The 18,537-nt window shown below is 32.7% G+C and overlaps 4 protein-coding genes and 1 non-coding gene across 5 annotated transcripts; 4 read left to right on the forward strand and 1 right to left on the reverse strand.

Moving 5' to 3' along the window:
* Window positions 1-1,880: 1,880 nt before the first annotated feature.
* On the forward strand, window positions 1,881-3,392 carry Bm7447 (Uncharacterized protein; the record flags this gene model as incomplete). The annotated part of the gene is made up of 4 exons (XM_001899923.2): window positions 1,881-1,980; window positions 2,204-2,371; window positions 2,571-2,725; window positions 3,264-3,392. The coding sequence occupies 4 exons, from the start codon at window positions 1,881-1,883 to the stop codon at window positions 3,390-3,392; spliced, it is 552 nt and encodes a 183-aa protein (XP_001899958.1).
* A 426-nt stretch (window positions 3,393-3,818) lies between these two features.
* On the forward strand, window positions 3,819-4,236 carry Bm570 (Uncharacterized protein; the record flags this gene model as incomplete). Its single annotated transcript, XM_043078623.1, has 2 exons — window positions 3,819-3,911; window positions 4,228-4,236. 2 exons carry the CDS (start codon window positions 3,819-3,821, stop codon window positions 4,234-4,236), a joined length of 102 nt encoding a protein of 33 aa, XP_042934557.1.
* Window positions 4,237-4,270: 34 nt separating this feature from the next.
* Window positions 4,271-6,213, forward strand: Bm3077 (Uncharacterized protein; the record flags this gene model as incomplete). Its single annotated transcript, XM_001899924.1, has 6 exons — window positions 4,271-4,467; window positions 4,560-4,647; window positions 4,774-4,893; window positions 5,234-5,443; window positions 5,566-5,717; window positions 6,135-6,213. The coding sequence occupies 6 exons, from the start codon at window positions 4,271-4,273 to the stop codon at window positions 6,211-6,213; spliced, it is 846 nt and encodes a 281-aa protein (XP_001899959.1).
* Window positions 6,214-9,194: 2,981 nt separating this feature from the next.
* On the forward strand, window positions 9,195-16,384 carry Bma-pqn-42 (Uncharacterized protein; the record flags this gene model as incomplete). Its single annotated transcript, XM_043078624.1, has 12 exons — window positions 9,195-9,212; window positions 9,944-10,080; window positions 10,195-10,383; window positions 10,623-10,818; window positions 13,085-13,350; window positions 13,609-13,945; window positions 14,153-14,318; window positions 14,588-14,730; window positions 15,036-15,134; window positions 15,266-15,394; window positions 15,698-15,793; window positions 16,085-16,384. 12 exons carry the CDS (start codon window positions 9,195-9,197, stop codon window positions 16,382-16,384), a joined length of 2,076 nt encoding a protein of 691 aa, XP_042934558.1.
* A 791-nt stretch (window positions 16,385-17,175) lies between these two features.
* Window positions 17,176-17,290, reverse strand: Bma-mir-72. The gene has a single exon (XR_006228212.1). It is a non-coding gene; the product is annotated as a pre-microRNA Bma-mir-72 (primary transcript).
* Between the last annotated feature and the right edge of the window lie 1,247 nt (window positions 17,291-18,537).

Consider the following 18,537-nt stretch of genomic DNA (forward strand, 5'->3'; position numbering starts at 1 on the left):
ATGCTAACAAATCAGCAAGCAATTACACGACATGATAACATAGCGTTTTCACTAGTTATGTTACCGTGCGTCGTAATAACGTGACTAACGTTACCAATGGTGGCGTTATGAAAAGTCAAGGTAGCGTGACTGGCAATGACGCAATGGAGATTTTTATGAGCACATTTTACCCCTCATAGAAGAAAAAAATCTTCAATTTTTAAAAATCCAAAATCGAACTCGGAATCAGGGAAGATCTAGGCGGATGAATCACAAATACATCATAACATACTCGTAGACTTCTTTATTTATACCACTTATATACCACTATCAGTCAGATCGGATAGGGACCTATTTCGAAAATTTATTAACCTCCTCTATTCAATTGTCTAAAACTGAACGCAGTTAGAAAGGGAAATCTTTTCAGTATCTACCGTTGAGCGTATACTGTTATGTATTAAAGTATAAGGTGAGATTAGGTTACTGATATGAATAATTGATCAGATTAGTTGACACTGACTATGATTGATAAGCATGGTAGCAGGTGCAAGTCGTCTTTTCTTCAAGATTTTTAGCATTAGAAAAGTCCAACCTTGAAATCAATTTATATGAAGTGTTAACTCTTTTGCCTAATAAAATGGAATTCTCTTCTGGATAAAATGGAACTCCTATATGTTATTATGAAGCAAAGTGATGATTTTTGAAATCTAATGTTACTGATATGAAAAAGTATCTAAGCTTCAAGCGGGGAAAAAAGGCAAAGGTCAGAGCGAGACTTATTACATATGCGTTCATAGTACATGCATGCACCACACATAAGCTAAAGCTGCAGTGTTGCAAGAAAAAAGTATAAGGATTGATCGATGTGACAGAGATGATTTATTGTGAATTCGGTTATGCCATTACGCAGAAGCAACGTGTGTGGTCTCGGATACCTTCCTCTTTTCCTCATATTCTTCCTCCCCCTCATCGTCATCGATATTTCTCTCGACATTGTGGTGTCGCGCCACCGATTCTGCATATCCTCCCACGAATATATCTCGACACATTCAGAAGAGGTCAAAGGTTATCATAAATGTTGCTTCCATAGTAAGTAACAAAACATTCTCCAGAGCTCGGCGGCACTGCAGGAATTCCACAATTAGGTTGTTTTTTGAACGAACGTTTATAAATGTTACCAAGAACGTGGATACATGGTTGTTCAGATTGGCGGATGTTCCCTCTGATACTCTTCTGTAGACATCGAGGATCCTTTGTTGGATAAAAATACTTCCTTAAAAGAAATGGAAGAAAATGATAAGGGTCGAGAAAGATGTCAATAGTTGAGGGCATGTGTTCAAATGAAGTAATCAGTAGTCGAGAGTGATAATCTGAAGTAATATTCTAACTTCCTCTAACATTTATGTAAATTTGTCCAACAAACAGATATTTCTATATTTTTTGCTTACTTCAATGAAAAATGGAGCAAGGATCAGTCCAGAACTCATTTGAAACCATAAATTACGCGGTTAGTGGGCGATTTAGACTTGAAGCATTAATGTATGAGTTTTTGAGGATGCGAAATTATACAACACTTTAAATTTATATCAGATAGCAGTGACCTTAGGTATATTATGCGTAACTTAGAAAGCAAGCTGTGTCATGGACTACCAATCAATACGTTTGATATCAAGTCACTTACATTTGTTTATGATCATGGGATCATGAATGTTTTGAAGAAATTTCTTCAGAGATCATAGGTGTTCAGATATGCGAATGCATCTAACCAATATAAGCAGAAAGCTGAATTTTAGGATTCACAAATTCCTAACTTTACGATCAGTACCAGCAAAGGAATATAATTATTAAGGGAACAATTTCAACACACTCATTAAGTACTTAATTCTATTCAATTTACTGAAATGGGACATTCTCTGATTCTAGCATCTATCCATATTTTAACAATTTTATTATTTGGCATTCAATCTGATGCATACGCTTTCATTCCAACAACTAATGAAGGTAAGGCTTTCATTGTTCAAAATTTTCGAAATGACATCAATGATAACTCAATTTTGGATTAATTTATAATTTTCCTAACTTTGGTACTGACTTCGATTCTGATAGTAAAATTCTGTGTTCTCAAATTCAGCTAACATAGCCTATTACATTTAGAGAACATTGTATTACCAATAGAATGTTAATTTAAGCTTTTGAAACTTATTTTACTTATTTTTTTTCTCAGTGGTGGCTTTATGTTGTTCTAAGGAATACGCTGAATGCTGCACAGAGTCAGTCAATTTTGCGAAACCACTTCGTTGCGACGGCATGAAATTGGGGGCGAGGATTAATGTAACTTTATGCATCCAGAAGGAACTGCACGGAGAATATCAGCCAATGCTTAATCTCACTGGTCAGTATCAGTTCATCGAGAACATTTGCAATTCTTTGACTATCCATACTCCATTTTTTAAAATAATTTACTGATATTATTTCTGCTCGAACTTGTAATCCTTATTCTGTTTTTGTTATTAATCGATAATGAAAAAAAAAAGTGGTATCTAAAGAAATATATGCAAATCTGCAAGTTAAAATTAAAATATGCATTTCAGATACAGTATGTTGCGATGTATTTGCTGATGATGATAACGATGAGAAAGAATACTGCCTTACAGAATGCATTACAGTAATGCAGATACCTGCCCTTAGGAATGACAGAAAACTGAAAAGAATCAAAGAATGCAGAAGAACAAATCCACTATATAAAGTATTTCTTAAATTTCTAATTTTCCAAGTTATATTTTGAAGCCAAGAAGAAATATTATTTAAAATCATACATAATGTTAATTATGTATGGCTAGACAACTTCGTCAAAACCTTCTCATTTTTGTACAGAGCTATTACTAAGCTACAAATTCTGATCTCTGAAAATGAAATGGAAAATTTTTGGAGTTTTAAAAGATCTGAAATGGAGTACCATCACAACACTGAATCAATTTTAAATCAAAATAATAGCTGTTTAGATAGCGATATCTTAAAACGGTGGAACTTTCAGCAGTATAAGGGAAAAACTAATCGCTCATTTATATTTGTTCCAAACATAGAGTTATTTTCCCGGAAGTTATAACTTCAATGGAAGTTCATAAAATCATAGACATTTTAAAAATCAGTAGCAAATAAGGTTCTGTCATGTCCATTAAATATATGTATTACAAAATTAAGATTGGGAAGTGATTTTGGCCTATTTATTTTTGGCGAACATTTTAACACTGCTGATTTTAGCCTAATAAATAAAATAATTATAGTGTTTCAATCGATGTTTGCAATGGCTGCACAGCAGGACTGAAGATGAAGCATTCGATTTCGAGCAAGAATGCTCCATTAAATTTAAAATGTTGCCGGGGAAAGTATACATTGGTCCCGAAATTAAATAATTAACATACAGTTTTATCACCATGTACTTCTCAAACTTCAATTAAAGTGTTTTGTAAAGTTTATAATTGTGTCTCATATGATTTGAAACATGAAGTCAATCCGATTTGATGTTGGAAATTGGAATGTTGATTTAAATTATTTAAAGCAGTAAATGACTTTGCTGAAGTTTCCATTTGAATAAGTTAACATGTATGATTTCAAATCACTTAATTATTTTAGGATTAAATCGTCGAATTCGAAAGTGATTACTTATTCCTTACATTTTCAAGAAACACAGTGCTCACCTAAAATCCACGTGGACTAACAAATAAGATGTACTACTTACGAGGGGTTATTCACACAACAGACCACTGACCATTGTTGAAATTAACTGCACCCGATGTAACCAATCAGTGTCAGTCAATTCTTTCTGTCGTCTACCTTCCATGTACTATTTCTCTGTCGCCCGCTGTATTCTGTTCTCCTTTTGTAGCGCAGTGTGCACTCTGTCCAGTTTATCATCACGTGACGTTGTTGCAGTTCAGTTGTTGCCATTCTTTTGTAGTCCTAGCTGGGGAGGATTTACGTGAGATTGACGTGCTCCTTGTTCTGTGGCAAATATTTGTCCCTCTTAAGAGTACTGAAATTCCTTGAGCACTTTGACAAGTGCAATATGATTTTAGAGTTATTTGTAGCTATGGTAACGTTCTTCAGTTTCGTGTCAGAGTTTTAAATGATTTATTAAAAAAAAAATGATTTGGAGAAATTATCATGAAGTAATTTTTTTTTTTTCATATTTTCAGTAGCTATGTTATTTCTTTATCATTATTGTTAAACAATCGTTTATTGTTGCAGAATCAGTAGCCTTCAGTTTCATCAAATAATGTAACTGTCAGGAATGTCCACAAAAGTTAATCACTCATCGATGGAAATCATATCGCAGGTCCAGAAATCATCAGCGGTGCGTCTCAATACGGGAAATATTCAACGGCATCCAGAACTGTTTCGACAGATGTTCAGAAATTCAGCGGAAGAACTTGTAGCTGCACTCGAACATCAGCTTGATGGACCAAATGGACCGGATTTGGAGATGAGGTCATTCCAATTATAATTTATGAAAAAGGAAGTTTTCTAGTTATATTTCCTTCAAAAGAAGTGCTTTTGAAATTTTTAAAAGAATACTTTAGACCAGATGGTACGATAATGCTTACTCGTGATTCAGAAAACTGTCGTCTAAATACTATCGAAAAAAACGATATGAAGATAACTTTGAAGGTTGTTTTTTAATTGATTTGAGAAGGATGCAAAAAGTTTCTAGTCTCTTTTGCGATTGAAAAAATCACAAAAAATTTTGAACCCTTTTGTAAACCTTACCTTTCAATTCCTAAACTGAAACTGCAGGTATTTATGTCTTCATTAGACATAAAACAGGTGGAAGAAAGCATCGATACAGCTTTACACGAGATCAACACCAAATCAATTTCTCAATTGATCATTGCTTTTCCTCCGGATGATAAATTAGTAATCTTTCCATTTTTGAACGTCATATTTGTGAGGTGAACTTTGATACAGTTTTTCGATTTCATATTCGAAAATAACTTTAAAGGCTTTTTTTTTTTGCTGGCATGAACTTTGGTTTGGGACAAAGTGAACTTTTTTAAGGATTCGTTTGATTATGATTTTGTTACAAAATAAAAGGATTAAAAGTGTATTTTCCTATCTCTCTTCGCCAAAGAAAACATTAAAATGGTGCAGTAGTATAATTTGTAAATAAAATATCTATAGGATGGAAAAGTCCTCAAGTCCTGCTTCTTGCATAATATTTTTAAAACTTGATATATAGGAATAAAGGACTTTACAGGACATAGATCCATCCGTACCTACAGAAGTAGAGGAATGGTTGTCGCATATCCTACCGTTTTGGACACAGCTAGAAACTTTGGTAAGGACTCACAAGATAAACACATTAGGTGTAGCGGATCTTGACTATGAGCAGTTAAAAGCGCTTTATGAATCTACGAATGATCATCGCCCAATGATTGACCATTATAGCACTGAACATTGTTGTACGGTTCGTTTTTCTGTTTCTTTTTGTTTCTTTTTTGTGCAATTTTAATTTAAATCTAGTCGAAAGTTTAAGGGAGTTTTCTTTTTTTGGAGTTGCCCGATTTTCTTACCGTTCATCTATAATAGGTTCCTCCTGAATTACGCGAATATGCGAAGCAAAAGGACATTCAATTATTAACTCACAATGACCCGAATTTACACAGTATTAATGAAAGACTAGATGCCACAACAAGGAAGCTGTTCGGAAATGAGCATTTCGATCTTCTCTTCATTGCAAGGTTTTTTTTTAAGTTTTGTTGTCATTTGTGTAAATTGTACGTTTTGTTGATCATGATTAGTGGCGGTTTGTAGAGATATTAGAATGGTTGAACATATTAAGTCTTATGTTTTTAGAAAAACAGAAAAATATTTCCAAATAATAGAAAAATTAAAATTTTCTTATTAAAATTGCTGAATAAAAACTATTGATCCGCTACATTGGTCAAGCAAGTCTCGCCTAATTATAGGAAGTCAAAACTATTAACAAAAAACTTCGATAAATAGACTTTATTAGCCATTCGACTATCGCGAATGTGAATTTACTTAAATCATACTTTATTTCATAGCGGCTGATTTCTTGATTGTAATGCTGCTAAGATTTGCAAATTTTTCAAACAAAAAGGATTTATGTAAGTAGTATAAATTGGTAATTACAGGCTTACGGTATGGTTGCGAAGCCGTTCAATAATCGTTGGAAAAGGTTACATCCTCAAGTTTATGAGGAAGATTTCTTAAATTTATCTGAAGCTGTCGTGAAATCTACAGTTTTTAAAATGTACATATAGATTCTGGCGTTAGAGATAGACAAATTTGATGATGAAGGTTCCATGAACATTAGCTGTTTTCATAAGTCCATCTCATACAAAAACTATTTAATCAGTTGAGTCATTGTATTGGAAATGGATTTAATTCATTTTGTTTAGAAGTTCAGCATCTTCATTAAATCAAGTTTTATTATTTTCTTACATTTTCTCAAATATTTATGTTGTGTCGAAAATAATTAAAAACTATTGTTTTTGGAACCTTTCCTTTAAGCAACGTTTTTTGCTTTAGATAGTGATTGTATTTGAAACTTTTCAGTCCTGGGTTTTAAAACTTTTGTTCCGTTTGTTTATCTTTTACTTTTTGTTTTTGTTAGTGATTAGTAGGAATTTGGGGTTTTTTTCTTATTATATATTTCAATATTTGTATCCGATATGCTCTATACACTCATGTTTTGTGGACTTTAAAAAATGAAAAGTATTTCACTCCAGAAGAACAAAAAGTTTGTATTGTGGGAAGTCTGCAGTTTTTATTTAAAGCAAATAAAATTTTGTTGCCAATTATTGCTTTTAGACAAATATTTCTTAAATCTTTATAACATCCGTCAATGGAAGCACTTTGTATACCATGAGTACTGGAAATAAACTCATTATTTTATATAAAGATTATTATCTAACTGTTCTTTGTTTTAATCTCGGTGACATTTGAAGGCTTTTTTTTCTGTAGCATACGGATATTGGAAGAAAGTTTTCGATTTTCGTACATTTCATTGCCTTTTTCTAACTCACAAAAGATATCTGCCGGCTTATGCTACTCAGAACTTTCAAGAAGGCGGACGTTTGGCATCAATCTGAAATAACTTTCGCATATAGTTTCGACTATGTCTTTCTAACAATTCTAATTTACTTGTGAAGAAATTTATTTAAAGGAACTAAAATATTATTATTAATTATAATTTGCAGTTGATTCCAAATATCCAAAAGTATGATAGCTTTCAAATACTAAACAACTACAGTTTTGACACTCACGCGCTTCCCAATAATTCATACAATGTAGATTTCTCGATCAAATACCGGTCACAGACCGATACTGAAACGAACAATGAGAAGTGGGATTGAAAGAAAATTAACTAAAGTTGCTCCTAGCAGGAAAATGCTTCCTTCCCTGTTAATCAATAAAGCAGAAGTAAGCAAATCTTTAACGCTTATTTACAGAGCTATTTAAAAAAAAAAAATAGATAAACTTGCAGTAATGAAAAATATTTCAAAATGGAGATGTAAGCATCGAATAAGAGTAATTTATTTTTCGTAAATTTTAAATCTAAAACAGATGCGAAAAGCTTAAAGTCCTTTATATGTCATATTAGCTAAACACACTTATCATGTGCTAACGAGTTCACATTTCCCATATGTAGATGATAACAATTTCATAGCGAGAAAATTTTAACTAAACAGTAATATCATTGTCGCCCAGCAACCACCAGTTATTATAGCAAACCAATCACAAACTGCTTTAAGTATTATTTGCAACAAATGGCTGCGTAAAGTCACAATGATATTTTCATGCAATTTTGCTTGTCCCAAAATGAAATGCAATCTAGATATTTCCAGTAGAGATTTCCGGGCATACAGTAATTTAGAATTACACAATTGCAAATTCTGGAAATCTGGCTTGTCTTAAGGAAGCGTGATGAATTATGAAAATCACTTAACATATAATCAAAATATAAAATATTTCTTGTAATCTTACTACTGAGGTTATCTAATATTTTAATTTTCTAGCATGCTCAGCTTAAAGCTACAATATTTTAAACAACAACAAAAACAATAATGCTGTCATTAATGAAAAGAATGAAAAAGTTGATAAAGAATTTTCGCACAACTTCGGAACTGAATTTGTTCCCTGATGGTATTTTCATTATCATTATTTTTATTTTGCAAACTGTCGGTTCTTTAACTTTGTTAGGACATCATTTTCCTCAATGTCGTTTGGCCCTAATAAAGTTGGTTATTCTGTTTTTTTTTTTTTTTTTTTCAGACTCTTTTTGACAGTATAAAATTATTGAAGAAGGGATAACTTTTTATTTTTCTTCCTGATTATCTTTTCTGTTAATATCTATTTGTGATTTCCCAGTGTAAGCGCTATTTAAGAAGTCAAGCATTTAAGTAAATCAAGTTATTTTGCTTTAGATGTTACTTCGCTGATTAAGGATTTAACTAAATCATTCTGCAATATTGCTGTGAAAAATGGCCAGAATTCTTCGAAACATGCGTTTCTCATTTTCTGCATTTCAACAAATTCACACTTTGTGAAATTTTCGAAATACGTTGTTAAAGCTTTCTTTTCACGTGCAATACATATTTTGGAACTTTTTGCTGAAAATTTTCCGAAGTTCAAATTAGTATGGATCTAGATGGTCTGAAAATAAAATGTTATGCCGTTAGTGATTAGTTAGTTCAATAGTACTAGTTACATCTGTAACTATCACACCTGTTAAGCAAAGGACTAAAGAACTCGCAGATTTATTTCATTTTGGAATCGTAATAATAAACAAGGTAAGGAGTTGTAAACGAAACGCATATGTTATCAGAGCTTATTTGTTAAAGTGGGTAACACAGCTAGTCTTAGTATTGCAGTGGATTGTTTATAATAGATTAATAGATATAGAACAGTTGTGTTCTTTGATAAACTAGTGCACCGCTCTATTGTCCATCACTGAATCTTTCTCTCATCTGAAGAACATAACCTCATCATTTATCTCATCTGCTATTTCTTGGCCACATCACGAAAGCTACAGTAAGGGTCCTTAACAGCAAACAAATCTCCACTCATGATTATTCTGGACCATTCATGGACCTTTCTGATTTAGTAATGTTAAAAGTATGCAGAAAATGTATTACTCCAATGTCGTCCCTTTTGATATCTTGTTGTTGCTATTATCTATTATAATATTTATGAGACCTGTCGTCAAGGTAAAAGCTATTTAAACAATTTATCATTATGTTCAAATTCAAAGTTTATGATTATGTTTGCTTGATAATTATTGAATAATGTGATCAGTTTTAATGCTAAACGATAAAACAACGCAATGGTACAATTACGATATAAAGTTTTTATGGAACCACCAAAAGTTTCTTTTTAATCTGAAACAAAATAGATAATACAATGTCTCATTAAATTTGCTTTCCATTTTTCATTTTGCTTGTATTAAATGTAAAAAAGGCTAATTTTACAAAGCATTTTTAACTCTTAGCTTCTTCAAACGTATACAGTCATTTTTGATCACTTCATCAGTAGCACATTCAATGAACTTTTCCCTCTTCTTCTAACAGTTATGTGTTCTTTCCAACAAAATTGAATTCCTTCTCAAAATAATTTCATTCTCTAAAAAAAAAAAAAAAAAATGAATAACTTGAATGCTTACTAGTTTTTTAAAAATACTCACATTATCACTGTGTTTTGATATCGATTATTTTTGATCTGCTTTACAGCTTTTCACAAAAGCTTCCGCGATGCTCATTTTCATTTATTTTTGAAGGTTGAGTTGGATTTTTTTATTGGGAGAGATAAGAACTGATATTCTTGCACAAAACGAAATCTTTAAGAGAATCGATAAACTAGAAAAATACAGAATAAACTTCACAACAAGCATCTTCAAATTCAGCAGTTTGCAGTGGCGTTAATTTATACCAGTACTTTTTAGAGTACACCAATATTATGCAGTCAGACAAAGTCGTGGAAATTGGGTGGACGAGATATTATTGCAGATTCGAAGGGTTTTGTTTTATTAGTAGCACTAATGCCTATGGAATGCGAACACTGTCACGAACAATTAATGAAGTAAATTTATTTCTGAATCTTTTAATAAAAATCTTTGGTGTTTTAAATCATTTCATTGTAAAATCCATTTTATTGCCGCTAAGTTAAAATTCTTTCAAAGATATTAAATTGTAGATTCCAAACAGTAATGGAGACACTGCCGGAAATAAGGATTGTTGTTATAACTCCCTATGATGAGAATCCTCGTCTGATTGAGCGCTATCGAAAGGAGTTCTCTCGTGTTGCAATCGGTATAGAGTCGTTGGATGAACGAATCTGGGACACGTTATCAGGATCTGGCCATGATCATTTTATTTATGATCGGTAAGAAATGAATCCTTGTATACAAATACTGAATTTCTTCTAAGCAGTACATAAATTCCAGTGCAATCAAAGTTCAAAAAATAATTACTACCATTTCTAAACTTCCTGATATCTTATGATCTGACATCTTGGAGTTACAGCGTTATTTGCTGTACTGTCTTCTTTTCCAGATTCTGAATATTCTGCCTTTATGTTCCATTTTAGCATTTTTCAAATTTATTTTTTATTCTTATTTTTAGATGTGGTCGTCTAGCCAGCGTTATTCGGCATCCAAAAAGTGACACATCAAAATTTGAACATACACTACGGGCACTGAAATCAGCTATTAGCTATGCCCAATGTGGTTGGTGCCAATACGACCCACCTGACCTACCTCAGGAACCTGTCATTACAACTTATGCTTCTTTTACACGCAAAGGAAAAACAAGAAGGCCTGTAAGGTTTACGGAAGCTGTGAAATTATTATTACTTTCAAAAATGATCATAATTTATAACTCTTCGCAAAGTTAAACCTATTTATTCAAACGGCGTAGAGTTGAAAATGATTAATCGAAGATGGAACGATAGAAAAGCTCATTTTCAGTAAATTGTAAAAGAAAATATAGATTGTATAGTTAATAGTTAGTGCTATTAAATGGCAGTAGTGGAAAAAGAAGAAGGCGATATTCTTGAACAATTCAGTAGCAACTGATTCTTAGAAGGGGCACAGTTTGAGAATGGAAGGAATCAAAGCACTTCAGGTTCAGAGTTATCTTTGTCATATCCCTCTATAATTATAGCTGATCTAGTTGGAAACCATTATGTTATGATTGATTGCCTGCGATTTAAAGAGAGAGGAGGAGTGTGTTATTTTCAGAGCAGATTTCAGACAAGGGATGAAACAATGAGATAAAGCTGCCTATCCTGATCCAAAAGTTTCCTGAAGTTCCATTTTAGAAAGAAGATTATTAAATAATATATAGATCATCGATTTCAGCTACAACAGTAAACTAGAAGAAATTTTTAAAAAGTGCAGGCAGGATCAATTTGTAAGATATACTGAAGAAATAGCAAAGGAAATATTATACAGGAAATCGAAAAGAGAAAATATTTCGGAAGGCATAACATTGGAAGAAGAAACGACGAAGGTGAAAGTCTGATGGCAGAGACTAAGTTTATAGAACATGAAACTGTTAGATATTGTTGAAATCAACTAGATCTTTTTCACACTATGTGTGCCTTCCGTATCCTCCCTTTTGATTGGAACTGGCATCATCTTGTATTTTGAAGCGATACGATACCAAGGATGGAAATTGACCAGTGTTGATTGTTGAAAGCACTGAACATTGCTTGCTAAATTCATGTCTTGACAATGGTTGCATTGATGTCAAGTTTAAAGTGATACATTCATTAATCAAAATAGGTGGAGATGGGATAAAAGGTTTTGGGAATGCAAATGGTATCAAGAACATATCCTATAAGTTGATTGATTTCGCAAAACTCGTTGGATCATATAACATCGATCTCGATTATCAACTATGTGAGAAAGGAAACAAAGATATCGCCAATTAATGAAGCTAAAATGAATCCTAAAACCATTAACATTAAGGATGGTGCTATTAACTAATTCAACAAATCGAATGAAGAAAATTAAATAAATAATAAATGTATGATGAGAGAAGGATGAATTGAGCATTCCCGGCCAAACTATCCAATATATCGGAAGGATGACAGTCTATTTATTCACTTATTTAACAAGGAATATACGCCATCGTTTTCCTTCTGTCCTTTTTATTATTAATTAGTGAGAAATTTTCATTAGTTGTAAAATGATAACTTCTGATAGTGTTAACAAAGAACATTCAAATGTCATTAAATGATGAAAGATCGAAGTTACCCGTGCTCAATTCTTTTAGTGAAGATACTCATTGTATAAATTTTCAGCAGTGGAAGTGGAAAGCTGAAAGAGGTATTGGTTGTGAGTAGCAGAAAATAGTGTTACCCTCAGTGAAAAAAGTTGGGACTGATTGATTTGCTTTCAGAATGAATTTTTCAACAAAAGGAAGACTAAGTTGATAATTATTCAAATTGCGTCAAAATCTTAGCTAGAGTGTCGTGCATTTTCTTTACAAGAAACGGAAAAAGTCGATTGATACACTTATTTTGTGCCTGCGCCATTTTTGGTTACTGTAAATTCCGTAAAACAGGAATCCTGTCCTAGGCTTATCTAAGCTTTACGTTAATCTCTAGCTCAGTTGTTATCAGTTACAGTAACTTGTGAGTTAAAGGGAAGTGATGGAACAAGAGGAAAGTTGCTGTGAATATAGACTAATAGATACTACCATTAGTGAACAAATTTACAATTTTAATATCAACTGAAAGAGTAATTTCTAAGTATTTTCTACTTTTATCAATTTTTATGATCAATAATCAAGAAAAATCCTAGCAGTTTTCTGAAAAGCTCTTCTCGCTACGTCTTAGCAACAGTTACAACTTTTTAGCGGAATCATTTTAAACAAGTTTTTCCTGCTAACATTTGAATTATATATAGACTAAATGATATTAACATATCCTTTCGCTCTATCGCTTTACCCTAACTCAAAAACCACATAATTGATAACATTTGACTTAGAGTTTATCGTGAAGTTTAGATAAGTTTATAACAGAAACCTCATCCTACCTGTATCAAATGTACAAAAATAATTGCTCCAAAGAATTTCAGCGTATTAAAGCAGTGGTATATCCACAAAATGGTAGAGCAGATACGTTGAGTTCGGATCACCGATCAACACTTGATCAGGAACGTTTTGCCTCGCGATTTAATACAGTAACCTCAGTACGCGATTATGTTGCTCCCTCCAATATCACTTCTCCATCAGTGACTATTGAAAATCATCAAAAGGAGATGGTCGCTAGAAGCGAATCACAACAACAGCAGCGAGTATCAATGCATAAACAAGGAACAATTTCGCAGCAAACACAACCAGAGTAATATTTGACAATGAATATTAAATTCTGCCATCTGAGATCAGTTTCGGACTTCATTATAATACTGGAATTCGAAAGTAACTTTTAAAAAACGATGAGCATGAGTTTAGGAAGAATTTAGAAGGGACGGAATTTTCAGCGCTGTCCTAAATTTTTTCCATTCTGATTTATAATAATGTATGAATGCTTTCATACAAGAAATATTCATTCCATTCCACTATCCTTTAATTTGCCCTTTTAATTTTTGAGGTGTTTAAGATTCGAAATTGGTCAAGGAAGGGTCACAACTAAGTCGAACAATGACTGGCAAGCATCAAGTGGGTGGATAAGATCACGATCGTTTTCCAATCAAAAAGATCAAGATGGAAGTCAACAGCAGCAATGGAAAAAAGAAGAGCAGCATCGAAAAGAGAAAAATAAAAGAAAACAGGAGCAAGAGCATTTAGAACAATTACGTATTCAACAGGAACATCAACAAAGAATTCGGGAGCAGGAAGAGGAACAGAGGAAGATTCAGGAACAACGACGATTTCAGGAAATGCAAAGGCAGTATGAAGAACGACAAAATCAAGAACAACAAAGATTTCAACAACAAGTAGTTCCTTAAAATTTCTTACGTATTTTCTGGATCTCTGCAAATTCTCAACTGGAACTGAATAAGCTACATTTTTGACATTTTTTTAATTAATTGTTTGTGACAGTTTCTAAAGAATGTTTCATTTAAAAATTCTTAATTTTATACTAAATGAAATAAATATAAGAATTCAACAAGAATTAAACAAAGAAATCATTTGAATTATAGGAACTTGAAAAAAGAATCGAAGAACAGCGAAAATTGCATGAACAAAAAACAGTAAGCGAATTTTACACTGATGTAAGTGCTGAAGAACATCAACGTCGGTTCGATTCAAAAGATAAGAATAATTGGAGACAATTCGAAGTTTTATCACATCAACAGCATCTTCAAGGTCAATTTTTCAAAACTCTCTGATAATTTCAATTACCGGCAAAATCACCACTTCAAATATTACTGTAAAATGTATTAGAATGTTGATATTTCGGCGCCATTTGCATAAGCAGTAATAATATCACCAAGTAACCAAAAACGAATTACTTTGTAGCAAGAATTAGTTGCAATAATGATAAAAAATATGGAGGATGATAATAACAGTACCTAACCATTATGATAGTTTATTGATGAGGCATTAAATATCATTCTTGAAGAATTCACTTTTAGAGTATGCAAAGACAACGATAGTACCTTTTGGTTCCAATAATCCAGCAGCGAAAACTTCAATTCTGTATGACGTAGGAGATGGAGAAAGTGACTATGATTATTCGCAGGCAGCCAGTGAAACAACTATCATTCCAACTAAAATGGTTAGAATTGTTTTGGGTTACTAAATTTTTAGCACATTTTTTTGATTTCAGATCTGAAGTTCAATTTAAACTATCTGCTATTTTTCGAAGTCTTTAGAGAGTAGGCTGATAATCTAATGTTTCATCATTTGTCTTCAAAGACTAATTTTAAATATCTTCCTATAAATCACATGAGGAAAAGAAGAATGAGAAGTGATATCAATTTTCAGGAAGAAATCAATAATGGATTATTTTTTAATCTGTGAATGAATGAATTAGGAGTCTTCGAATTTTATTATTCTTTTTAAAAAATACTGAATTTCCAGACACAAATCCTGAATACAAAACCTCTAGAACACTCGCAATTTTTATTCGAGCATCAAGTACCGTGCGCTGCTTTTACAGATCACGTATGCATCGAGCAGGTACTTCAAATCCTAATCTTAGGCACGAAATTTTCTGAGTAAATTTTTAAAATGATAACACTTGAAAAAAAAAAAGAAATTATCCAGAGATTAAGTTATGTTTATTATATAATGCCCTTTCAATCATTCAGAAAAAAAGAATTGGTGCAGATAAGATGAGTAAATGCTGTGATAAAGGGATTTACTTAACGGATATATGTGTACCGGGACGTTGCACAAATGCTACTATTGAATTGTGTTGCATGCAGAAATTTCTCCAGGTTTGTTTAAAATTATTAAGTAATTAATGTTACAAGAAAATTTTATTCTAAGTAAACATAATTGCAAAATTAGCTTAGGATACGTTCCTGAAAATTTTCTGCAATAAACACAGAATGCTTTTTTGGTATGCTAGATGTTTGGCTGTATCTCAATAGATCTATTAAGTTAACACCAGAGGAATAATAATAATATTATAACTTATAGATTGAAAGGATTTAATGAAGAATTTCTTAAACGACTTGTGAAAAGAGAACTTCCTTCTTGTTCAGTGATACTTAAATCTTGACATTTTTCAATTGCAGTCTAAATACAAATGCTGTCTGAACGATAGTACTGCAATTAACTCACCCGGCGATGCATTCAGTCGTTGTTGCTTCCATAAATTTGTACAAGATAATGTTAGTTCTTCCTCATAATTAGTGGTATTTAACAAGATATTAATTTGAAAATATGTCTCTTTTTTTAACTTTTAGTTAATTCATTAAGTCTTTCAATTAAAAGGCTTACAATGTTTGAAGATTTTGTTTAGCAAAATGCGAAGTTAAGCAAGATGGAAAAAGAGTCGATACTGGGAGATAGGAAGAGATTATGATATTTCGTCTTGGATAATCCGAAAATTCTCTAGCAATTTTTATTAGAAAAGCAAGGAACTGAGCTAATTTAATTTGGGCTAGTTTTTGTACTTTCAGGATAAATGTTGTCCAGCTCGTCGTGCCAAATTTCACTGGTTGACAGCATATGAAATATGTCTACCCAATGTTCGGGTTGATCTAAGTAGTTTGCGATTCTCGGTACATTCTATTAACAATGTCGATATCGACAGCGGTAATCAGGCATTGAATGATGTGATAACAATAGATCTAAATGCAGACAGATCATGGGATCACAGTTGTGAACAAGGTGCCAAGGTGTTACAGTTCCCTTATTTACCCAATGATAAACTTGGTAATGAGAAAGAGGGCGATGAAAATAGTGAGGGAAACAGATAGTATCTAATTAAAACACTCTAATTAACTTCATTTATTAAATATGTTCATATATCTTATTATATCAATTTCGTAATTTTGGCACCATACATAGTGCATAGTCATGATTTGGGTGGGAATGGCAAACTTATTTCCTATGGTAACTAATAAACTGATTTAAATCAATCCAATGTATAGTATTCCTAAAGAAGGATATCATATGTGTTTTGCACATATAATGCAAATGTTAGTGTAATTTCTAAAAATGGCTAAATTAATCCTGTTTTGCCGATCCGTTCGTTCTCCTTCCTTGTCTTATCACACCATTGTATCGGTGCATTACATTTCTACATTTATGATATTGCATTTTTGTTCCTGAAATGTGTCTTTATTATCTTAATAGTTTATAGCTTGAAAGCTGTCAAATATTCACGAATTAAAAAAGCATTTATCATATATTTTCAGACTTTAGAATGAAATATTAATTCTAAAATTTTATTTCTCTGCAAAAAAAAATTAATAAATTTTATGTTAAACACTAATTTCAGTTTCATTACTGCTTCTGAAAATGTATTTAGAAGTCGATGATAAATAACCGTAAGTTACAATTGGCCGAAAAAAACTTGAGATTGTCGAGATTACAAAATTCGGCTGACTCAGAAATTTCCGGTACAGTTCCAATTTATGGAGCAGATTCTCTTTGTTTCAGTAATATCATACCTGATATATTGAGTTCTGCAGTGGGAAGAAGTAATATTGACGGTTAGAGGAAAAAATAGTTGAGATTGTAGAGTAGGAGAGTGGATACTCGAGAGATGGCCTAATGTGGCACTGCTGAAGCTCTATGCAAATTGATTAGGCTCTAAACTAGAGCCTAATCGTTATCATGTTCAGCTATGCCAACATCTTGCCTTGTCCCGTGTCCCATGATTAATAGTACGCAGTAACGCAACCCTCTTCTGATACACTGGTTGATAGCTCCATCTCTACAACAATCTGAATGACAATAGGATGAATGGAAATTCGGGAATTTCAAAATTATGTGATTGGTTGACTAACTAGCCCACTGACTGATTGACTGCTACTGCTGTGCTTATTGCTTTACGTAAGTATATAGATCGGAAGAACAGTTTTTGTCTCGTTGACAAAATCAGTAGTGAGAGAGAGAAATGGCTGATGAAGAAAAGCAGTCGGATGGCAAAATAGCTGTCATAGTTGTAGACAATCAGCGCCCTCAGTCTGAGTACCTTTCAAAAGTGACTGAGGAAAGGTAACTACTAACTTTTGTGATGATTAGCATGTACACAGATGTGTTGTATCATCTATCGGCATGTTGTATAGTCACTTTCCTTCCTGCTATTGCTATTGGCCTCTCCTATCCTTTATTTACTTAGTTTTTCATCAGTGTCACCACCACCAGAACAGAATAACCGAAGAATGGTCAAAGTCAACTTAACTTAACTGATTCTCTCCCAAATGTTTACTGAATGACTCGTCGTCAACCAATGTTAATTTCCTTCTTCCCTTCCCTTTATCTGCTCTTTATCGTAGTTGTATACCTGTGTAATACTCGGTACCACCTATTCATTAAATCCATACCTGCACTACATACCATCCTCTGTATCATCGGTATAGCTTAGTGCCAACTATCATTCACTCTTCCAATTTCAGCTCTTCTACCAGACTGCTTCAATTGAACTTTCTCGTTCTGTTCTTTAAGGAAAAACAAGAGTAAACAAATGTAACTAGCATTCATCTCTCCGACACCAGTGAAAATTTCCAAAAATTCAAGCATTTCTTTGTAGTTTTTCAATCTCGATTCCAATTAAATTAGCGAAGCAGTATCATACAGTCCAGTACTATGTCCAAACATTTAACGCAGTTGTATACTTTTAAACTTCTTACTTAACTATGAATTCTACTGTAACTTCTGTTAAACACGAAACTTCCCGAAGTTAACTGTTACAGGACTGTACTATTCCAGTTTTTATTATCCGATCAAATGAATAGTTTTGTAACACTTTTCCCCAAAGTGCTTGAATATGTTTCGTTGAGCAGAAATGATTTAAAGCTTAAAATGTGTTTTATTCAAGCGGATTTATCCCCAACAAAAATCGAAATATGGAAATAAGTAAGGATAATATTTCCTGAAACGCATGAAATATCATTTTCAAAAT

The sequence above is a fragment of the Brugia malayi genome (assembly GCF_000002995.4).
Source record: "Brugia malayi strain FR3 genome assembly, contig: Bm_v4_Chr2_contig_001, whole genome shotgun sequence".
In the NCBI taxonomy this organism is placed as follows: Eukaryota; Metazoa; Nematoda; class Chromadorea; order Rhabditida; family Onchocercidae; genus Brugia; species Brugia malayi.